At 35.9% G+C, this 25,585-nt stretch overlaps 1 protein-coding gene across 1 annotated transcript in view; it reads right to left on the reverse strand.

Moving 5' to 3' along the window:
- Nucleotides 1-998: 998 nt before the first annotated feature.
- The window catches only part of LOC117424244 (chromodomain Y-like protein 2), a 49,128-nt gene continuing 24,541 nt past the window's right edge, over nucleotides 999-25,585 (reverse strand). Inside the window, exons 3-7 of the mRNA XM_034040422.3 lie at nucleotides 16,466-16,683; nucleotides 9,236-9,408; nucleotides 8,726-8,936; nucleotides 7,813-7,956; nucleotides 999-6,959 (exon numbers count right to left, since the gene is read on the reverse strand). Coding sequence (XP_033896313.3) covers nucleotides 6,801-6,959; nucleotides 7,813-7,956; nucleotides 8,726-8,936; nucleotides 9,236-9,408; nucleotides 16,466-16,683 — 905 coding nt within the window. The 3' untranslated portion in view covers nucleotides 999-6,800. The remainder of the gene's footprint in view (nucleotides 6,960-7,812; nucleotides 7,957-8,725; nucleotides 8,937-9,235; nucleotides 9,409-16,465; nucleotides 16,684-25,585) is intronic.

The raw sequence follows: 25,585 nt of genomic DNA on the forward strand, positions 1-25,585 counted from the left end.
TGAGGAAATGTAATTACCTGACTCCAGTGTCTATTGGGATAGCTGTTTAAGAGAAACAAGAAAGATGTTTTTTTTTTTTTTTTTTTGTAGGGGCCCACTGTACTTAATTAATATAAAACCTGTTTGTAAAGAAAAATGAAGAATATTGGCATGTTTTCACATGCCAACCATATTGCAATTTTCATAAAGATTCTGTCTAATACGTTTTCAACTTCTCTCGTCCCGTGGTCAATATCACAGTATTCTTCCATTTCCATTTTCATAAAATGCAGTGCTGTTGCAACTCCGATGGATACAATGTTTTTTGTTTTTTTTTGTTCAGGTTACGACCACATAAACACATTTCTGGGCAGAACTATCACAAATGTGTACGATATGAATTATGGCATTCGAAAACCAGTCCCATCATAGTATCATTATATAAAACATTGTCATTAGCTTTTAAAGTGCAGCTAATGTAGTAGTCACCTCTTTCAGTTTCAGCTAAAAAGCTTGTCACACTTGATATATGGTAACTCATACAGAATCGTGTATAATTAAACACATGGTTGTGATTCAATCTATCTTAGTATTACAGAACTAAAAACAAGAGGTCAGAAGGACAACATATGGTTTTTAAAAGCCATTGAACATCAAAGCAGTTCTATTTAATTCCATATAGTTTTATTCAAAGCAGCTTTCTTCACAATGTATAAATACTGCATATTCTTAACACACATGAAAAATACAACTTCTAAGGCACCCAGAAATGTGTTCAAGACTAGTTACAGGAGCATCAACTAACACACTGTACACAATTGAATTGACAGTGTTCATCACAGAGGAGTAATAGGGTTGGTTTAAATATCACAAAAATATTTACAAACACTGTGATATAGGGGTGCCTCTACCCTTTGAATATTAAAGAAAACCCTCTACACAGGTACCGTATGTTAGAAGTCACTTTTCTTTTTGCGTGAAATTGCAATCCTAGATTTCACACATATTGATCCTGTACCTTTGTTGACAAGAGCAATTTAAACACAGAAATGTACACCTACTGTAAGGTAGGATTAAAATTCAGTGTTTTGATTGAATGTTTATGTTACTGAAACTTTTTTTTTTTTGGTACTCTGCTTCATTACTTTTACCCCTTTTTTTGTAATAAGCCTTCGTAATATTCCTGAATAAAAACAAAAACAAAACAAACAAACAAACAAAAACAATTGTACGATACCGAAAACTACTTCTGACCGTTTCTTATAAATATTTCAGTTACCAATTACCTCAAAAGTCTGACTGACAATTTACACAAAATGGTCAGTTTGGGATTTGGCCAGTATACAGTAGTTCAATAAATCCTTTAATCAACCGACTACCTGATATACAAATGCAATCAGAAGGTTGTGGTGATTTCCACTATTATATTTATTAGAATATGAAAAGGTTGTACTGTAAAGTTATACTTTTGTGCGGTGTATAAGTCTGGCACTGATAGAGCATTTTTAACCTGAGCAATGGGCGGAAAGTGACAACGTCAAAATGGCAGCACTTACTCTAGAGTTACAGGCATAATGGAGTACTACTGTGCACGTAACAAAATTAGCAAGAAAGGCTTTTGTAACCTCATTATTACAAAACAAATTGAATTGCAAAAATGGGTTTTCGAAATGGAAATTAGGTTTGTCTTTCAGCTACTACAGTGCTTTTTGGGGGAAAATATCAGGGAATAAAGGCCAATACATTTGAAAATGTACAGAAGCTGGTGTATTTCGATACATTTTTTAAAGTTAATAATGGCACCCGAGCATACAGATACTGAACAGCATTTATTATTTAGGCTTGCAACTACATTGTGTCCTGATTTTATTCTTCAAAAGTTCTGTTACTATTATACAGATAGGTATATGCTTATGTTTAACCGAGACAAACTGTGATAAGATTATAACTTGATTAGAACTCTCACTGTGCAAGTATTCATCAGGTATTAAATGAAACTGAAGAAGCCTTTTAAATGTATGTGTTTATTTTACAACAAGAAAAGCTGCCTTTCTCTCATCTTTACAACTGAATACCAATCAATGGCAATTCACTTCTGCCCTGTGTGATTTAAAAGCCAATTGGAATCAAATTTCTCTTTAACCCAGGGCACAGAAATTTTTACTGCTGTACCGAGGCCATAAACTGACAATAAAAATACATAATGAAACTAGCAAATGCAACAGATTCGTCATATACATGTGACCTTTCCTAGCCCAATCTTAAGAGCTATCGCTATGCACACTGGGATATGTATTCCTCTGTCAAATCTAATCAGAGGTTAAATTATGCCCAGGACTACAATCCAGAGATGACACATATTTGAAGAAACTAATAAAGTGAAATCAAAATGATTTAATGTCAGAATGATAAAAGAAAGGTAAGTCAAATAAGTACAGATCAAATATGAGTGGTTTTAGTTTGAACACGACAGGTTCTATATTAAATCCCACTGTCAGATTGTTATTGACTGGTACTCAATAATTGTGTGAGCAAAAGCAACCGAGGGAGCGATTTGTTTTGTGTTGAGTAATTAACATGTTTTAATCCATTTAATTAAAAACTAAAAACATCTTGAAGGGAATTACTCTGAGTGAGTATTTGCACAGCCCTAATTATAATTTATTAAAACACAGGAATTATTCAGAAAAACAACAATACCTACACCATTTACTATGTACATATTTTTATTGGTTGAATACTCAAAAAATCTAAAGAATGCAGTGATTTTGAATCTGTTTGGCTTGTCTCGGCTCTTGAATGTTTCTGCATGGGTCATAGTATTTGCAAAAGTAAAAATAAAAACCATTAGTCAGGCTTATTACAAAAAGTATGAGCTTATCAATACCACAGCTCAACAGTAAAAATATCCTTCATTTTAAAGAACAATAAAATATAAATGTTGTCTATGGATGTGAAAATGTATTGGCACAACAATACCTGCCTACCATGTAATAATCCATTTTAATAAAATAAAAAAATGAAAAAAAATGTGCAAGGGTCCTAACATTACCTACTACGGCAATACAAAAGGTCACATACTGAAAATATACTGTAATAACAGGCAACAGAAATATTTACATGCATACCTGCACAAAGAAACAGCCTAACTTTTGATATCTACAAATGCAGAATAGCATTTTTTTTTTGTAAAGATATACAAATCAATTTACGCAAAATAATAATAAAAAAGCTTAACAAGCAATCTAAAATATTATTACTAAATACCATGTAAATTAATTGGATATCCGGACTAATATATACATATATATTCTGCATCCATCAACACGTGCAATTCGACTTTACCTCCTCAAAAGCCTGCAATATAAATTAAGCAAGACAAATAGCCTTATTGTTGATAAATAAGGAGTGAAAAAAAAAATAAACCACTTTGGGGCAAAACACATACAAAAATACACCTCAACTTATATAATATAAGTGCTACTAAAATAAACTTTTAACTTTTCATAGATTTAGAAACTTCATTTAATAATAATTTATGCACCTATGTATTTAACGTAATCAACATTGAAGAATAGCACATGCAGGCATCAGAATGCCATGTTTATTATCAGCCTCTTGTTATATCTACATGGGTATTGTGTGTGACTGTTTAAGTCTTGTGTACAAACACAAGCTTTACAACAAATAATACATCTAAATGCCATTCTAAAGCTGAACTTGCTATAAAGTTCATATCAAAACAGCTTTTAGTTCCTTTAGAAATTTTCATTACTTTGGGGGCCTGCAGAGTTGAAAAGTTGCCCCACCAAATTATTCTTTGGAACCAGAAAGTCCTTAAATCAAAATAATAATTACTTAAAATAAATATTTTGGGTTCATATCATACAACTTAATTTCACAAAACTCTTAAGCAAAAAAAACATTGTAATACACTAAGTTCAGGTGACTTGACCGACATCTGTTCAACTTTCTTTTAAAATTAAACCTAGGGGTCCCCAAATGGCTCACCTGGTAAAAGCACTGCTGTGTGGTGTGCAGGGTGAGTCATGCAACCAGAGATGTGTGGGGAAATGCCACAGTGAAGAAGAAAAAAAAATATTACAAATTGGGAGATTCTAAATTTAATAATAAATGTAATAATTTAATAAATAAAATAAAAAAAAGTAAACCTAGGTAAGTCATAACTATCTGTCTTTTCTAACAGCATGATCACCTTGTAGTGGCTTTTTTCTGCTTATCTAAAGATATTCCTGATCAAACAAACAGAAAAAATAAATAGAAGTCATTGTTTTTCTAATGCAAAGCAGGTACTGTACCTTGATCCCCAGTTCCTGAAATTCAAATGTGTAAGATAATAATATGTTCTTCCCCACCTGTCCTTTGCAATTTACATTTACTGCTAAGCAAAAACATATTAAAAAAAACAAACACATCAAGCCAATTGGCAGTCCTCTAAAGCAGGGTTTCCCAGTCTTTGTCTTGAGGACCCACTGTGTCTGCTGGTTTTCATTCCAACTGAGCTCTCAGCTACTTAACTAGACCCTTAATTGAACAGATAATTTGCTTAATTAGACCATTTTAATTGTTTACAGCTCATAAAGAGTTGCAGGGTTCAAGTTACTTTTAACATGTTATTGCTAACTTGAAATATGCAACTGTTCAAGAGCTGAAAACAAGTAAAAAGGTCTAATAAAGCAAATTATGAGTTCAGTTAAGGGTTTCATTAAGTAACTGAGTACTCAGTTGGAATGAAAACCAGAAGACACAGTGGGTCCCCAGGACCAGGATTGGGAAACCCTGCTGTAAAGGGTATCCTTCAACCAAAAATTAATACCAACAGTTTTCAATTAGTGCAGCGTGACTGTACTTCCCAAATGTCCTGTTCCCCTCTAGTTACAGTTTCCACCAGGTTGTGAAAAATTAATATTTTATGGTACAAATATTGTACTTGTACAGAAGTTTGCTGTGGTATACCACGGCAAAAGCATAACAAATAGAATAAAGCATAGTGTTAAGCATAGTGATAGCAAAAGCAGTATATGTATGTACAGTAAATCAAGTTAAATGCATAGTGAAAGTGTGGTAGATCAGAATAATGACAATGCTAATTTACCATTTTAATCTTATAAGCAGAGGAGACTGAATGGACTGCATCCATGCTTTCCTGAAGCTAAAATAAATTCTGTATGGTGATTGTTGCCTTAGTATTTAAAAACTATGGTTCTCAATAGTAAAACCAAGAAATCTAGTTTTCACAATTTGCACATTGTTGCCAATAATATCATAGTACTCTCCTGTTTGCCCACCATAGCCTTTTTTCCTTTGGGGTAGGGACAGGAGGGGTTGGTTATTCACTAATTGAATAGTAAACCTGGTTGTTTCAAGCATGTGATATTTTTCTCTCACAATAATGTCTGTGCTTTATCCTGGATGTGGTTTCACTTTTCAGAAAGGTCTTTATAGCCCAGGAGTTTGTTCACTGTATGCATTGTGGAAAGACCCTATTATTTGTCAGAACTGGACTGTTGCGAACCTGTTCAACAATAAAACAAAAAGTAAAGCTTTATAGTGTCCTTGGGAGTTTGTTGGTTGTTACTGTAAGCACAAAGGGCAGGGGTGGCCAATGTTGGCCTTTCCACTACTGTTCTTTGTTCCAACCCTGTTCTAAATTGTTTTATTGAACCAATCAAACCTCCATCCAGACCCTAAAGTAGTTATATAATGTATCAGTTAAACCGGGTGTGGAATGGCCCTCCAGGACCTTGATTGGACACCACTGACATGGGTGTTCAAGCCCCCCAGAATCAGGCAGTGAGAGTCGTGCAATGGACTTCCAGCAGTTATCAGGAAAAAAAAGTAAAGCAAAAGTTGTATAAGCCCTTCTACCTTTTAATGAAGGTATCAGCAGCATGGATGGCTCTTCATTGACAAAAAAAAAAAAAAAACGTCAGGTAGAAAAATGTATGAACCTCGAAAAAGAATACAGTTCAGAACCCAAAGCAAATCTTTTTAGGAGGTTACACCTTCTTCTTCTTCTTCTTCTTCTTCTTCTTCTTCTTCTTCTTCTTCTTCTTCTTCTTCTTCAGCATGTCTGGGTCATTTCTTTAAAGTTGCTAAGTTAGAGTTTGATTGGGAGCAAAAAACAGATGACCTTCCAATTTACACACAAAAATATAAGCTTTAGGTCCCTTCAGTTATGTTAAATATTCAATGGCTCATTCTGTTTTGCACAATTAAATAATACTAAGGAATGTCTTGACAAAATGCATTAAGCACAGGAGTTCATTAAGACTGTGAATCGATCCATATTTTGGTTTTCATAGACTTAATGAATCACATATTGATCTTAGGTGACAGAAAAAAAAAAATTTTTTACAAAAGAACCCAAAAAGACATTATGAAAATATTGTTTTTCCTTTTGCTGTCTGGGACCACTTCACAACACAGCTTGTATAAATAAATAAAAAATATGTTATCTTCAAAAGGATTGCATTGTTGTCTTTTTCAAGTTTGCAGAGCTGGAATGTAATGGGAAAATTTTGCAGTCTACTTCTGCGTTCGTTTACTAGCAGGGGACAAATACCAATTTTTCCAGCAGGATTGTCAGTTATCCATTCCACAACCTCCCTTGAAGTCTTATCCTGTATAGAGTACCTGCAGCCACTCATAGTGGAAGATCTCATGAGGTCTGTCAATTAGATAATGTTGCTGGAATACCAGCAAGGGCGGCAGGGTTTTCTTTATGAACTGGAAGTGCTAGCTGTCAATAAATAATCCTTCCCTTTCTTCATCTGTTTGCTTTCATATTGGCGGGGAAGTTAGACTTCATAGATTTTATCCTGCAAGTAACTGAATAGGGAATCGAGTCCTTTTGAGGAGCTCCACAGTTGCTTTAGCATCTGGCACTCTTTCTCATTGACCCCCTCCAACGCAGATTTCAGCAAACTTCGCACCAGGTATTTGGATTCTTCCAGCACCTAAAAAAAAATGAAACAACACATAAACAAATAAAGCTGCTGAGAATTTCTATTGAAATCCAACTGTAATTGGTTAGATGGAGATGTTGCTGGAGATGTTGCTCCAATTATTGCTATGACAACACTGTCACAATCTCACCGACACTACATTTTAGTTCCCTTTCAGGAACCCGATTCAACACAGCCAGTAATAGCAGGCTACTAACATTTTCCCCTTTCTTTGTGAAGCAGCAGTCTGACAATAGTGATGGTTTCTACAGGGTTTCAAACAAATCAGTAACTACTTTGTATTAAGCATACTTTAAACACTAGGTCATATCAAATACCAATAGAAAGGTATACATGTACCAGTACATTAAACTGTGTTTTGCTACAGCATGTTCTTATGACAACTAGGATGTACAACACAGTTGTGTGTGTGTGTGTGTGTGTTTGTGTGTGTGTTTGTTGTTGCCATCACCAATACCTTTAGGATTCATTGAAACACCTTTATATACTATAATACACTAGTTAAGGAAAAAATACTTTGGATGAGAAGTGGAAAGCAAATCAGAAGTTTCTCCATGTACAGCTCTTCAGTCCAGTACAGCTATTCAGTTGATCATTATTAAACTATGTTTAATGTCCAGTTTAATTTCACTTATGACCCAAGCAGGATTTGAACCTAGCCTCCAGAGGTGAAAGGCCACAGAGAATAGAGACATTGCCTGCTGCACTATCTAGTCGTATGTATAATATATGCTCAAGCACCCCTTCATAGTGTACTGTACACCGCCTACTCCATTACACAGGCACCTGGGGTCACATTGGGATATCTTTAGAATGCACATTTATTTAGTACTGAAGATCATACCACAGCACTGCAGGTAGCCATTTCCTTCACTCTGAGCATCACTTCTTGACTGAAGGTTGTTGGCCAGAAGACTTGTGATACTAGTCCTCTACTACATGCCTCCTGAGCAGTTAGCTTCCTCCCACAGAACAACATCTCGTTTGCCTAAAAACAGAAAACAGGATGGGGAAGAGAGCAGTTTCAGCAACCAGCCCTTTTGCACTTTCTAATCCATGTCTTCAATATTGCATGAGCCCTTTCATCTTTGAGCACCAGATTGCGCTTGCTTCATACCAGACAGCGTCAGGTTCCACAAAAGATGCATAAGATAATCATGCAAAGCCAACTATGCATGGAAATGGAGGTCACCTTGGAGCTTGTTCCATCAACATCTTAAAATGTGAGACTTGAGTAACTTGTAGCATATAAAGACACAGCCACATGTAACAAAACATTTATTTTTTTCAGGGACCCTTAAAGACTTTGGGCCAGCATTTACCGGGTATTTTCTATGAAAACAAGAATAACACGTGTACCATGTTTTAGTGAAAGGAAATATAAACATTTAAAACATGCTTTGCTTGTTATTACCGTGTACTGGTGATGCATATCCCTGTGCCTGGGATACAAAGGGGACCCCTGTATGTACACATTTCACACTTTAGAGTGTAGGCCCTATGTTTCAGCATATTTTCTTTCACATTACACTTCTTGTTTTAATGTTCATGGATTACTTTTGTTTTTAACCTAGGTGCTGACCAACGACGAAATGAGAGTTAATGGGAGGTGGATAAACGGGTGCTGACTGTACAAGGGAAATTCAGGTTTTAAAATAGTCTTTTTAAAATAAATACAACAATAATAATAATAAAAAAGTCTTATAGCACCCTCTTGCTGAAGGCTCAAAAGGTTTCACAAAAGCAATAACACTTACCAGTGCAACTCCCAGAATCTGAGGGAAGGTATAAGATGAGCAGCCTGCTGGGGTCAGCCTGATAGTGGCACAAGGTGTCTGAAACCAGGCCTTCTCACTGGCCCACACAATGTCACAGAGAGGCAGGATGGAAGCTCCTAACCCAAGAGCTGGTCCATTGATAGCTACCACAATGGGCTTCTTAAACTGAATAAAAGCTTTTACAAAGTCCCTGAAATAAAATTCAAGAATCTCTTTCAGTAATCCCCAAAAATAGAGAAAAATGATGTTCTTGTTTTGGTAGGCTTAACCAAATAGTTTTCACATCCACACTCAGTTTAATGGGATGTCCCTTGTCTTCTAATTTTGGTCCACTATAATGATGTTTGCGCACTATATTTTATACTGTTTGGAATTAAAAAACCTTTTTTGACTGCTTACTTCTCTAAATATATCAACAGAAAATAACATGTTGCTTTGCATGTGGTGTTTTTTTTTTTTTCTGTTCCTATAGAATGGAATTTGAATTACCTTATGGATTCTGCGATCCTTGTGCTCTCCTTTCTCCTGTCGCTTGATAACCTGCCAATGAGGTATGAGTAATCCAAGCCACTGCAGAACACACTACCCACTGCACTCAGAAGCAGCAGCTTGCTGTCATCTACTGAGGCGTTACCCAAAGCTCTCCTCACTTCTTTCATTATCTGCAACAAAAATAATAAACACGCACAAACACTAGGTCAGAAAGCAAAGGGCTTGTGTAATTGCATGTTACTTTTACAGCCAAGGAAGTCCACTGTCTGCAATTGTGAACCATTACCTAACAGATTGTACCATGGCAAAGTTACATGTTGCTTAAAATATCACACCTACTACTTGCCAATGTTAATTAACTCCACATCAACCTTTGTTCTGTGTAACCTTAATTTATAATTCACTGTGCGTGACCATGTACTTCGAAATTGCTCTAAAGGAATAGAATCGTTTTAAGTGACATTTTTAAAAGATTGTGTAGTTTTTAGTAGAAGATAAAATAATTCTGAACTGCACTATATAACACAAAATAATTTGAACTTTTTATGAACCTAATAATACATATTAATACAGTTTTTTCCATTGAGTTATTGTGGCAAAGTGCCCCCCCTGTGTGTGTTATATGTTACGTGTTGTGTGTAAATGTTGGTGTATAGGCATTGGTACACGGGATATAAGCGGTCTGTGTTTCACGTGTGTGTAAATTGTATATTTGTATTTAGGCACGGGGATGGCACATCACATCACGTGCAAGTAAAAAGTAAAATGTGAGCACGGGGAATTGCACTTTAAGTGCAATTCCCCGTGCTCACATTTTACTTTTTACTTGCACGTGATGTGATGTGCCATCCCCGTGCCTAAATACAAATATACAATTTACACACACGTGAAACACAGACCGCTTATATCCCGTGTACCAATGCCTATACACCAACATTTACACACAACACGTAACATATAACACACACAGGGGGGGCACTTTGCCACAGTTATGTATTCCTTATGTTAGAAAGCTTTAGCAGTAGGCCTAATACTTAATTCCCTTTTTTCATTACATTTGTAATGTACTATAGTACAACTGCACTAAAAAAAAGCCCAGTTACATTTTAGTTTCCTCCAAGTTTTAGACTGTTAAAATGAGTTTGTTCCTCTCTTTGGTTTAAAAACACTGGGGCAATTTTTGTTCTGTATGGACCTGGTTGGGTGGTATAATGTATGTTCCACGCTGTTTAGTTCATACCAAAGTTAAAATATTTAAACTTAAAACCGAAGGTATTTTGATGAAAAAATTAGCTTCACTCATCTTTGTGGAAGCCATAATTGCAGTCTAAAAGTGCTGTTTGCACTCAGGGAACAATTAACAAATGCATCAATAATGTATAGTCTAAACTCCATGAGAATCCCTTAGCACCCTATGTACACTCATGGATGCAAAAAAAAAAAAATAATAATAATAAAATAAAAAAAACAGGGCAAAACAGAGGCAGGGCAAAAGCACTTTGCATCACCTTAATGCTAAGGATTAAAATCAGGCCCATCTTGTTTTCAGGGTGCGTCATATAGACAAAACACATCAGCTTCCCAGTTGATTTCTATTTTTCTAAAAGTATTTTCAGCTGTAGGCATACCCGTCTCCTTACTTTCTCAAGCCTTCATGTCATTCTATCTCTGGTATTTAAACAGTCATGCTCCAGCTATTACCTCTAGCAGCAGGGTATTCATATCTGTGCAGTGGGCAAATCCATGTACTTTCTTAATATCTCCCTACATTGTATTAATGACTGAATAACCTTCAGCTTTTGCCTGTAATTTTATGAAGGCCATTATTCTGGTATAATAAAACATGTTGAGTTCGATACATATGACAGCAAAATGCCATGGTGGTTTTAATGCTATGAGGATGACACTCCACAATGAGTAATGCGAAGTCTGCATACATTTCAAATACACCGAGAGAGACATTTGCATGCAATCATCTGTGCTCAGCAATGAGAAAAGACCACCTATTGTAAGTGTGACTCACTGCTTGTGCAAAACACTGTCAGATGAATTGATTTTTTAAAAAGATTTTCAGGAATACATAGCACTACAACGGTAAGCAAATAATTTGTTGTTATATAATGATGTTCAGTACAGCTTTAATATCCTCATTAACATATATACCTTCCAGACATAAAACAGACCTTAAAGCTTGGTTCTGCAGAGACCCAAGACAGACATTAATCAGAATCTGAAGAGACACTGAACAGAAGCATAGCAGATGCTGAACAGACAGGACTCACTCTTACAATAAATCTTTCAAAATGTTAAAATAAAAGTGTGACAGAGAGAGAATGAATCCTGGTTATAAATCTCCCTCCCAACCTGTGAGGGTGCTGTGTCAAGGGAACAATGTGCCTTTGACTGAATGTGCTGTCAATTAATCCCAGGGAAAGTTGGAAGTCGACCATCCAGAAAAGGGGCGGAGCCACAATACTGTAAGTCATTGTCCCCATGGTTGGCGAGGTGGCAATCGCGGATTGGATAAAGGGTGATTGCACTCGCTACCAAGGGGGTGTGACTAACGGCATAAAAAGGGGTGTGGCAAGGTAAACTCTTCCTTGGTTTTGGCTACTGAAGGACCAGCAAATGGAATGGACCAGCGAAAAACCGTGAGGTTCCATTTGTTGTCAGTGTTGAGTTATAACGTTTTGTGATTGTTAGATGGTTAAACACCCACCCCAGGAGCTGTAGCTAAGAGGCTAGCACCAACCCGGAAATCACTGCAGCAAAACAACCCCGTTGCAAACAGCGTTTTCACTTACTGGACTTGCACTGTGTTATATTTGTTTGTATTGTGTTGTACTGTTTGCAACTCTGTTTTTATACTATATTATTATGGGATTGAAACCCTTGTTTTAGGCTGCATGTTACACATAGTTGTGTATCACCAGCCACCTATTATTTTTGAGAAGGATTACTAAAGGAAAGCAAAATAAAAATATCCTTTGTCCTTGGAACTTTGTGTTGTCACATCATTTCCTGCACTACATCACTTCCACACCCGCGCACTACTAACCACATTGCCACAAGAAACACTTATTTCAAGAAATATGCAAACTGATTTGCCTGAGCTTATATGCATAGCTTAAATGCAGTTCCTGCCATTATCTTTTTTTTTTTTTTTGCTTTTTAAAAAATTGAAAGCATGCCCTTTAAGTTCCCATCACAAATAAACTCAAACCCCTGACAGCATTGCACAGTATTGCATTGTTTTATGGCAGGTGGGCAGATATTGCAATTATTATCTCCCTGTAATATACTAACCCCATATCATGTGAAAACCTGGAAATACCCTTTGGAAATGCCAAGATAATGAAATGAATATAAAAAAGTCCCAATTAAATAATGTCTTTGAGATCTACCCATTGACGTAATCCAACACTTAAATGTATCATATTTGTAACATTTATTTATTTTTAACTACAGTACCATGTCATTACGAGGCTGTTCTAAAGTACAGTGAAACCTCAATATTAAAGAAAAAAAATAGAAACCACAACATATGATTAAAAATGAGTCAAGTCAGTTTTTGTCACACTATTTATCAGAACAGACATTACTCTTGTAGATTAATCTCATATATATTTTATTACTCATATTTGTGAATAATTACAATTTACTGTAACAACCAAAAGTGTATGGCTGATTAACTACATTGTAATAAATAAAAAATAAACACTGATACCGTACTACATCTGGAATATGACTGTTTTTCTTGAATACGTTTATGTTTTCATAACTTTATTATTCAAGTTGCACAGATTCCGTTTGGTCAGCAAATGAATGAGATCTAACAATGAAAGGCCCAGACCTAACACACAATACCTGGGGTTCCAAAGTTGTTGTTTTTTTTCTGTAAACCAAACATGACCATTAGCAAACTTACTGTTATTCACTACTGTACTATTTAAAACAAACTGAAAACTACATAAAATGTAAGTTTAGTACTGTACAAAAAACAAACAAAGAAAATAAAACCCCTCTCCTGCAGGCTTATCACCTTGCTGTCTTGGTTTATTTCCTTATCAGATAATATTTGCACTTTAGTATAGAGAGAGGTCTACTGGACAATCTGCTAAGTGCAAGTTACTAAGTAACCTCAATAACGTAAACTTTGCTTCTGGAAACAACCCTAAAGACCAAATTATTTGATATGGTAGATAAAGTATGCCTACTGGGTGCTCAGAGTAGGCTATTGATGGTCCAGTCCTCATGTAGAAAACAGGAGAAGCAAAATTATGGTTCCATATCCCCTTCAATCACTGCCTGTGTAATTTTACCCCATTAAGTTTCTTATCTAAGTAACTATTTTATAATGCATGTATGTTTTTTCAAAGTTTTGCGTTCACAACAATTTTTATATTTCTAAAAAATAAAATAAAAAATTGTGATCGAAGGGGACATTATATATGTCTAACTGTTTTTTCTTTTCTTTATCCACTATCACATTTGCACTTAAACACACCTTCTTTGGTACATCCACAGTGAATGTGTCATAACGTTGTTAAACGAGTTACCGGTATTACATACCAAATAACTGACTTGATTGTTTTTGAAGTAAATGTTTCCATTCTGCTTCTTACTGTATGTTTAGATGTTCTATCATTAACCACAGTCTAAACTGCAGTACATGTGTTGAGTATATGGTTAATTAGACCCTGTTAATTGTTTTCAGCTTTTAAACAGTTGGAGATTTCAATTTAACTATACCATTTAGGTATAGGCAACTTTTCAGGAGCTGAGAACAATTAAAAAGGTCTAATTAAGCACATTATTAGTTCAATTAAGGGTTTGATTAAGTAATTGAGAGCTCAGTTGGAATGAAAACCAGCAGACACAGGGGTGACATTCCCAGACCCCTAAAAGATTCTACTTGTGAATTTAGAATGTGTTTAGATTAACCAGTCTGACTGTGTTTGTATTTATTTATTACATATTGTCATCAAGGCTATATGTCCTCTTCTTCCTCTTCAGTGCTTCAGGCAGTCAATTCCCATACAGATAAGCCATCTTTTCACCTGAGAATTAGGCAGTTATCTTAGCAATACTACAGCATCGTACGGGACAAATACTAATTAAGCTTTAACTGTATGCAAATATAGTTGTCCATGTAACTAGCAATTAGACAAAAAAAATGAAACATTACAACAGATAATCACAACCTTTCTTAGACATGTTTGGAGAAAATGTTCCAATACAGTAAAAAGTTAACGTACAAAACAATCATTAAATATTTAGTCATTCTACAAACTTTATTTGTTGATACTTTGAATAAATTGTAATTTTTCTAACATTCTACATTCTTTACTTCACTTTTACTAGTCTAAACCAAATTTATCACCACATTATAATTTCACTATCTGTGCAGAGAGTAGGATACAACCTAGTATTATCAGTTCACTAAAGTGTCTTCTAATTATTGAGTATGCTGTGAAAGGGATTAGCTTGTATTTGCAGTTAATGCCATTGAACATATTACTCTTTTTTAGGCCAATTTTGCCCAAAACAGAGATGGAGAATTGGCTTCAGATTAGGCAAGTTCCTTTGTAAGCACAGAACGCAACTGACAGCAACAAGAACGACATTTATAAAACAGGGTTTGAATTGAAATTGTTTAGCTATTTAATTTATATTTAGTTGACTTTATGAAAAGGCACTTATTTATACAAGACTCACACTGCTTAATAAGAACTTAGCAAATGTATAATTTATCCTAGTACACTATATATGTCTTTTGTGCTTCCTCCGAGAGATATGTTTTTCTTTTAAGGCAATAGATGTAAGCGTTATGCAAAGCTACTACATTTATAATACATTCTGCTTAAATCTCAGGAGCCTATAATGAATGAGATGTGGCATCTTGATTCAGTTATGCCAGCAAAAACATATTCATAACTGCTGGATATTACACAGGAATTGATGTGGTAAATAAAACCTATATATATTTCGCCAAATAAAATTGCAGTTAAATTAAACCATCCCATCCATTCCAATTGCAAGCTTTATGAGACAAGCAACACTGAAGGTGCTTTTTTGTGCTCTGTTCAATGTACTCTGAAAAGAAAGAGTATAAGGTGTTTATTCCATGTCTATATATAACAGTACTAGAAAAGCGTAGCTAGGTTTAGAACTGCATACACTACTGTGTATCTTATTATTTTTACGCTGCAGATTTGCTCATGTTTACACATTGAAAGAAAATATGGCATGTGTGCAAGCATTTACAGTACATATAGGAATGGAGAATTTGAGTGCATTAGGTCATGCCAATTTAATGTAAAGCTTATATTATGCTATAAAGTCCACGCTTATTTACTTAACTTTGACCACCTTAATTTAAGGAATGACACAGTTGGAAATTAAGTAGATAAACTTAGGACAGAGGGAAGGATACACTTCTTCATACAGACAGTGGTGATGGTATGGAAAGGGCTGCATAGTCATGGTGTTTAGACAGAAACTCTTGGATCCTTTAAAGACCGAACTTGACAAATTCTGAGATCAATCAGCTACTCGGAACCGGATGAGCTTAGATGGGCCGAATGGCCTCCTTGTTTGTAAAATTTCTTATGTTATAAAATGACATAACAATTCAAACATAGGCAACAACATCTTTCTACCAAGCTTCATCCCAATTGTATGACTGGGTGTCAAAATATGGCTGAAAGTCTATGCCCACTGGGAAATCATTGTTAACTCAAAGCAGTGAAGTCAGTAAATATGCTAGAAGCCAACCCTACTGTAAAATTTATGTTGCAGTATCTTGTATGCAAAAAAAAATGACAAAACCGGTGCTGATTAACTGGTCTGCTGTACTGAGGGGAGTACACTAGCAGTCTGACTTTTTGAGTTATTTTTTTTTTCTAGAATAGACCAGCAGTCTGACAATTTGAGTTATTTTTTCTACAGTTGTAGTCTGACAATTGAAATAGCCTATTTTTCATAGACCTCTTCAGTGGTCGGCAGTATTGAAAGTGTTAATACGGTAGTTGATCAAGAAAATATTGTCGATTGAATGCTTTGTTTATTTACCTAAATACTGTCCCAGCATTTCTATAATGTTTTGTTATGGTCAATTTTCTTCATAAAGAATGTGAACTTGTGTAAAAGATATTTAAGGCAGACAGAAAAAAAAAATTGTAATAAAGCAGACCAACTGCCTGGACCCACCACAGAGAAGCTTACCTCTGGGGTTAATGCATTGTTGTCAGATGTTTGGCTTGATAGCAGTATATGTGTGAAACCTTCTTCTTTTCTAACCACTATGTCCCTGAACCGGCAGTTACTTTCATTTTGTCGAACGTTGTATCTGAGTCGTTTGTCAAACACATAGTCTTTGTCTTCTACCAGTTTCCGTTTTACTGCACTGTGCAAACTAATTCCTCCGTTGGAAAGTGTGGACCCTGTTTGAAAGAGAAAAAAAAGACGACAAGTTGAGTATAATGTAGCTTTCATTGTGGAAACAAAACATTACATAACAGTAACTGTCACAATAAGAAAACAATAAGAGAGTGCCTTTCCAAGCAGCTTGTTATATATTAACAAATATTAAAAACATATTCCAAGAGCAAGGAAAATACATGGTCACTTTACCAAAAGGAAATTGTCCATGGCAACACAATGTAGTTAGAGTTATTACAGTATTACTCTTTAGTGGGGAAGAATAATGTGATAATTAATAAATAACTGATTTATAATTAGACCAAGTCAATCTATTTGAATGGCATTGTGGTATCCCATACTGTAGGTCAATGCCAACCTAGTAGGTCAATAGTTAAAATATTGTAGTCTTGAAATAACTTATTTTCTGATTTTTATTTTTTCACCTTTGATTTTATTTAAGTGGTTGTGAGTTCTGTTGATCCAATATCCAGTATTTCTTCTCTATATCTGTCTGTGAGCTGCCTGCTTAGGACTGACTAGACTTCCTCGTTCCATTCAAATCAAGTGACGACATGGCCTTTCAACTTAACAAAATAAAATATTTCTAAAACAAACCTACATTTTCATTTTAAACTTGTACAGTATTTACAGTTGGCAGCATGATTTTTAAATTCATGACAGAGCAGTCAACTGTAATTCACATTCTTCCTGCCTTCATTTCTTGAATTTTATTTTATGTCATTTCACACAACATTTCAGAACAGATTTGTGACACTCAGGCACAAATTTATAAAGGGGAAAAACCGAACGCAAAAAGCCACTAATTAGGCGAAGCAGGCGATTCCGCAATCAAACCATTTAAAAGGCTGTGTGGTCCAGTGGTTAAAGAAAGGGGCTTGTAACCAGGAGGTCCCCGGTTCAAAATCCCACCTCAGCCCCTGACACATTGTGTGACCCTGAGCAAGTCACTTAACCTCCTTGTGCTCTGTCTTTCGGGTGAGATGTAATTGTAAGTGACTTTGCAGCTGATGCATAGTTCAGACACCCTAGTCTCTGTAAGCCTTGGATAAAGGCGTCTGCTAAATAAACAAATAATAATATAGTATAGTTCCAGGCGTATAGACTTTTCAAACTTCAGAAACAATACGTTTTATTTACTTACATCCATGGCAGTCAAACGGGTGGAAAATCCTTCCATTGTTGTACAGCAATATGTTCAACAACAATATAGCTTTATACAAACAGTCTTCAGTTTAACTGCAACTTATATCTTCCTAAATTCCTATGCAGTTACAACTCTCCTATTTCTCATGTATGTCTGTATTTCTGACTATTTATGATTTTAAAGCATATCTGTATGGTCTATAATATAGCTACATTATTCAGATGTGCCTACAACCAGCTGTACTGTCACTCTGTCCTTTTTTTTTTTTTACTGTTTTCTTTCAAACTCGAATTTAACAATACTGCCTGAACCAGTATTGTTAAATACCAGAATGCCATATTACAAAACATAAATTCTGTAGGCATTACTAAAATAATAGTGAAGGATGAGCCATCACTGTATTACATGTATATGAGACTTTTTCTTTAGTGCGCCTCAGAATATCGTTCCATCTTTTCTTAATCTCCTCCACCGTTCTTATAACAATGCCTACACTCTAGAAGTAAAGGCTCTTGTTAGAACCTTGCTTTGCCACTGTGGGGAGACCTTTTTAGGTGCTTCTAAGAACCATTTTTAACATGGATTCTATATTCTCTATTTGCAGACTTTCTTTTTGTCATGTAAGCTATGAAACATGTACTGAAAACTGGAGTTTCCAAAACAATACAGTATTATAAACCGCATTTACAAACTGACTTGATCAGGAGGGTTAAAACAATTAGCTCTTTGCAAAATGTTATTAAATGTGTCTTTGTCCTTGTGGAAGGGTGTGAGTATTCAGGGACACGGGAGACAGAAGAGTGTATTTGACAACACCGCACAGGTCTGTTTATGACTGTTTTTCTTTTGCCAGTTTGCCATTAGTTTAGCCCGCAGAGGGCGCTGTTGTCCTTGGCCTGAATACCAGCGATGGTAGTCAGGACCACAGAAATACCCACAGATAAACAGACCCGCTGACGCACTCACAGGTAATCTCAAATAATAATAACAAAAGGCTAAATCAAACAGAGAAAATAAAACACAGTAATAAAAAACTACAAAGAAAAGGTGCTGCACTCGGCTGCATTAATTCTCTTCTCTTTGGGTTTCTTTTAGTTTTCTTTTCCAGCCGTTCTCGGTCCTGGAGCAGAGCTTCCACTAGCTAGTTGTTTCGTCATACCTGGGCAGAGCTGAGGGAACAACAGAACATTATTTTATAGGGCCAGATATCCCCCCAAGGCCCGCCCCTCAGCCACTCAGAGAGAGGGAAAACCCACACACCCTCTCTCCCACCTCCCCGTGTCACTGCCATGACTGACCAGCGGATATTGCAAGGCTGCTGCCCTCTTCCTGCAGCACTATGAACGCACCAGAAGAGACAGCACAGATCTCCCCCCTGTTACAGTCCTTGAAAACGAAGTCTCCTTCTTGCTGCAGACAAGTCTCCCAAATCACCTTGCATTTTATACAGCCTACTGTCTGACTGCGGCAAATTAACGCCTGCTTTTCAGAGTTCTTAAAATAATCAAGCAAATACAAGGCCCACAATTACAGGCAGCTTTAATAAATTAGACAGAATATTTAATAGACCTCATTTGCAAAATCCCCTCCCAATTTTAGCGGTTACATTCAGAAACGCCCCAGAATTACATATGCATATACAGAATTACATATGCATCAAGGGCTAAAGCGCACAGAAACACTGCCCCCGCAAATCATGTCTTAATTGCGTGTTTATACCATTGCTTGTGTTTTATAAATCCCATCCAAGAATTCAGAACCCTCAGCGCCCGTTTTATGGTCGTAAAAAATGTGCAATCCTTTTATAAATCTGGGCCTCAGTCTGTTATAGGCGGGAGTTTTGTCTGAATGATGAAATTATATATACATATTGTGACAAAGCAAAGGGTGTGGTTATAGATGGTAAATACATCAGGGCTGAGGTTTTGACAGCACTTTCTACCATCACAAAATGGCAGAAGGGAAAGGACTACAATTCACAAAATGGCCACCCACAGCACACTACAATTCCCACAATGCAAGGTGCCCAGGGTGTAGTTGCCACACCTGCTCAAAATCAGACATAATCATCCACCTATAAAAGGGCTGGATCACGGCACGAAAAAAAAGGAGTACAAGGTTATTATTATTATTTGTTTATTTAGCAGACGCCTTTATCCAAGGCGACTTACAGAGACTAGGGTGTGTGAACTATGCATCAGCTGCAGGGTCACTTACAACTACGTCTCACCCAAAAGAAGCAGCACAAGGAGGTTAAGTGACTTGCTCAGGGTCACACAATGAGTCAGTGGCTGAGGTGGGATTTGAACCGGGGACCTCCTCGTTACAAGCCTGTTTCTTTAACCACTGGACCACACAGTTGTCTGAGAGAGAGAGAAAAAGTGCTGGTAAGAGATACTGACTGAAAAACTAAAAGGAGAAAAGGAAGATTTAAATACTGTGTATGACTTGGACTGTTTTGACCACCCTTCTGGCGGACTAACCTGGATTGTATGAGAACCTGAACTGTGTTTTGAACCCTATATTGATTATTGTCTAAGGCTCTGGATTGTCCAATAAAAGTACAGGCACCGCCCTGTTAAATCAAAAAGACAGTCTTGTGGTTACTGTGGATCTCACGAAGGAGTGGGAACAAAGTGAAAATATACTACAGTTGAGTGTACTTGTTACAATATATATATATATACCATGCTGACAATCTGAAAAGAAAGGTTTGAGGACCATTCTTCAAGCATAGCACAGAAAAAAAATACTGTATAGTTACTGATGGAGGTTCAAAAGGGGTTAATGGGGTGTAAAAGATATAAAGGATATCAGCAACAACTGCCAGTAATTACAGAGTAATTAATAAGGTAATTATTACACATTAAGAACTGTTAATAATGAGTAGGGTAAGGTTATGTTTGAGGTTACACAGAGGGTGTTCTATAAAGAACCATGGGTGTACACAACTGCAGAAGGTTCTTTTTAATGGAAACCCAATTTTCTTAGAGTGCAAGGTTAGACTGATAAAATAAAATACAAAATTATTTGGTAAGTTTCTTAAGCCCAGCATACGCAAGGATGCTTCCTTTAGTACGTAGGAGGTTTCCTTGCCCCAGAAACAAGTAAACCTGTTTGCCAGGTTAGAACTGGCTTTTACTTTGAGAAACAAGTTTCCAGTAAGATTATACATTTGGTCAATCAAGATTATTTGCATGTAACTTATTGATCACATGACTATGGAAGTAGGCAACTCTTACGTGATTTTAATAGCTTCCGAAATATCGGCTATGCCTAGATAACATACAACATTTTCAGTGGGACCACACAATGCAATATTATATCATTTTTTCCATAAGAATGATCATATTAACTCCCTTCAGGCAGAAGTGCCACACTTTATAATTAAGGCTTCTGACTTTTCCATTTTAAACACCGGAAAACACCAGAAAAACTGTGGAAATGGTTAATCAATTCATGTTGACTTTACCCTTTTCCCATTCAAAAATAAAACCTACTACAAAAATAATAATAAATACATTTCCCAGTGCTGCTGGGCAATGTCCCACCTTCCTGACTTGTATCTATCATTGATTCGTTCTCAATACTTTAAACCCGCCCCAACTATTGAGTGACAGCACATTCGTACATTTCTACTGGAGACTCCGCTTACGAGATTTAAAATTAGATTACAATCAGGAATGGAGGCTTGTTAGCGGGATTTAAAGCTGTATTACAGTTAAGATGCAGAGGATTTAAAACAGAATTGTTGTGAAATGTACAAAAATGCCTACACACAAAAACCCCAGAAGAATGTGCCCGTGACCATAGGGATTTCGTTGTGGAAGACAGCAAAGGAAAGAAGGTATAACTTAAGTGTGCAAGTACTGTCGAGTTACTACTATACATATTTTGACAGAATAAAATGCTCAAGCAGTTTGAAAAGTAACCGAAAACACTAATTTCATACAGTACAAAAACTAAAGCCCCGAAAAAAAAACGATTTACATAAAACTCGAAAATAGCTAAAAACAAGCACCGAAAAATACAATTAATAAAAACCAAAAAACAGAAGCCCTATTTATAATGCACTTCCATTTTAAAAGGAATTAATGTACTAAACATAAATGAAGAATGAATTTAAAAAAGACTGGTGAGGTTTGGTTTTTGAAATCCATTATTGGCAGATGCAGGCAACACACCTTAACACCATATTAACTATAGATAGGTGGTTCAACAAATATTTATGTAGGTTGAAAAAAGGTTGCCAAAATGAGCTAGGTGTTTCCTCTACTAGCAAGTAATTTAAAAAGCAAGATTAAGCACCAGATTGATCAGGGGTGTAATGATACACTGAGAGTGGTTCTTAAATTGGGGGCCAGGACTCCCTCAGGAAAGGTTTCAAGGAGGTCACGAAATGCCACATCATTAGCGGACATACTATACATAATGGTTTCCTGTATGTAGGATGGAAATGTCATATCAAAGAAAATGTGAATGTGGTAATGTGAAACCAGTTTGCTTTAGGTGACTTTGACATGAGTAGAGTAGCTTAGGTACAGGAACTTAGGTTTAAAATGATTGGAGATAAGGCATGTGCAGAAATGTATGGAATGAAATTTGGTAAACAATTAACCACAGTAACTTCGTAAAAGAGGGTGGTTAGGGGTTGGTTGCACTTGAATGGAGTAACAGCTAAAATTTCTATTGATAATTATTAAGATAACTAAAACATATATAGTCCTGTATGTCCTGAGCCTACTATAATATAAATAGTGGGCATGGAGACACACACAGATAGAGAACCTCAATACCACCAGGCATCATAGACCATTGAAGTATCAGTCTGAGGCTCTCTCCTAGGGTTCAGGTAATCCGATCAATTGCCTATCTCTGTTAATACTAGAGGCACATATTGTATCTAAACAATAATCTTCAATGTGGAATGTAATGTGTGATTTGGAACTAATAAATGGTAAACAATGGTAAAACTTGAAACATGGTTTGGTCTCATCCTTATAGCTTAACAAAGTAGTTAATTCCATGTTTACCCTAATTCATAAACCTTACAGTTACAGAGCATTGCAGCAGTCTTTCACGGAATGAAGACATTACATCTTGAAACTGTCAGACTGAGAATACCATCATGTCTTTTTCATTACATTTTCTCTTCATACAAACAAATTAAAAAATCAATAAATAAAATATTTAAGAGATAACAACTACTGTACTGCACAGAGTAAGTGCAAGATTCCATTATAATGGTCTAGAGAATTAAAAACAAATGTTTTAAATAATGCTAGTTAGTGGTGCAACAATTAATCAATGCATCGATTATTGATCATCCGTCCTTCGATTACATATTGGTGAACCGATGCATCAAATTAGAACCCAGTTTGAAGTCTCCTGTTGCTGGTTTGCATTAAAACCTTGAGTGTGTGAGAATGTGCTTCTTTTAGTGTAGATAAACAATGTCAGCGCATTGCTGAGTTGAGTTGCTTCACTTGTGAGTTTATGCATTTTTTTGCACTAAAAGTGACAAGAACACAGCATTTGGGACCTCAAAAGAATGCCCATATTAAATCTACTGATTACCTTCTTTTGTTTCAAAGTATGCTGTGTTTGGATTATATGGCAATATTACATAAAAAGAAGCTGAATTCAGTACGGTAGTTAAATTAGTCAGGATTTGTGAGATTAATTAAAATGTTTTGCTTTGGACATAAAATGTTAACAGTAATGAACACCCATAGTTCAGACAGAAATGACTTCTGTTAAAATATAGGGTTGTTTATTAATATTACAATGTAAAAGGGACATCTGATGCAGTTCAAACTCAGTTGTTAAACTCAAGTCCTTTGTATTTCTTTTTTTATAAATGAAGTGTTCTAATTTGAATGCAAGTTGTGACTTTTTGTTTAACAACAGGGTTGTTACTGGATCTTCTGTTAAAAAACAAAACAAAACAATGTTTGTTCTTTATTTTGAAAAATGAAACGTCAATGCATCGATTATCGTTGATAAATGCCTATACGATAATCGAATAAGAAATTAGGTTGCTGATTGCACCACTAATGCTACTATTTAAGGTCTTGTGGCTCTCGGCCATATGAAAATGTCGGTACAGTATGAGGCTCGTAGGGTCAGAAAGTTTGGCCAGCCCTCAACAACAGTCAAGCAGCAAGTCTCTCTATATTGAGTGGTAGCCTAATAACATAATAGGAACCCATGATTTGCCCATGGGTAAGAAGAAAGATTTCGACCATCACACATTTTCAAATTGCAATGCAAATTGCAGACAAATTGCCTGCTCCGTAGCAAACATGATGTGGGCAATTTGCCCAACAAAGTATAACGTGTATGATTTTTATCCTAGAACAAGGGTAAGTTATCAAAGGTTATCAAAAGGTTATCAAAAGGGAAATGTAGCCATGTTGTTGATGTTAAATCATTGGGCCAAATGTCTAATGCATGGCCACAGCCCCATGTAGGGCCCTATGAAATCAGTTTTATTATTTTGAATTTTCTGATTTATTTTTTCCTGATTTTGGATTTTTCGGTTTTAAAAATCTGTCATTTGTTAGTTTGTTTTTTATAACCACAAGTGTTTGATACATTGACAGCAATGATGAAGCTAGAAATGCATGAAAAAATATTAAAGAAACACCTTTCTAAATGGTTTTAATCAAAGTGCTTTCAGAAAAAAGGGTACAAATTGGCACAATGTAATAGAAACAAACTAGGAACATTGTAAATTAAAAAATCAAAATGTAGGCTTTTTCAGTAGTTTTTCTTTTGAACACAAGCTGAACTATAACATTTCAAAATAGATTTAATGTTTTCATTAATAATTCATGTAAATAAAAGCCTAAATATTTTGATTTATTCTATAAAGGTACTTAGTAATATCTCCCTGAGAACTTGGGAGAAAAAATGCAGCAACTAGACATTCTGCAGTAGTCATTACAGTACTATCTGCTCAGAATAACTTATAGGTAGTCATTTCCCCCCCACCAAGTGATAACGGTAGCTAGCAAGTGAAGTGGCATGAGAGGCAGTGCTTTTTTACAGTTAAAATCACAGTCGTGTATGGTGGTTGAGAGGTGCAAAGTTTTTGTTTTCATGGGTTCCCATGATGTGTGTTTCTTGAAGCCTCTTGTCATACAAACACTGTGCTATTTCAAAGTAATTTTTAATATATATATATATACATATATATCTGGTTTGTTTAAACTGATTTTGTGGTAATGTCCTTGGGGTGTCTAATTCCTTTTGTTTCTTTGAATTCTGCGATTCAGTCCGTGTTCTCCGCAATGCGGATTTCATAGGGCCCTACCCATGGTGATCCTTTTCTGTTCCACAATAACAAAAAAGTATTCCTGGGGTCTTGATAAAATTGAACTCACGATAGACAGCTTGAATCATCCTGCCTTGTATAGTCATCACTTTTGATTGGTTCATCGTGCATTATTTATCCTCTTTTAACATACAGTTCCTGAATAATATAAATCTAGTTGACAGAGCTGGGTTGTAAAGCTCATTATTTATTTAATTAAAACCATTTAGGAAGACAGGCCTACAGAGATTGAATCATCTCATTCCAGATACACCTCCCACATGCAAACACACATTTTGTACAATTATCCTATATCAAGTACATCACTTCAACTGAATAATCCTTTAGCTGACAGTGTACAACACATGTGACAGTCAGCCACTTCATTGGTGGAGAGCTACTGTATATCAGACTGGGTGTTTGTTTGGTTGAGTCTTCA

Source organism: Acipenser ruthenus, chromosome 19, assembly GCF_902713425.1.
Source record: "Acipenser ruthenus chromosome 19, fAciRut3.2 maternal haplotype, whole genome shotgun sequence".
In the NCBI taxonomy this organism is placed as follows: domain Eukaryota; kingdom Metazoa; phylum Chordata; class Actinopteri; order Acipenseriformes; family Acipenseridae; genus Acipenser; species Acipenser ruthenus.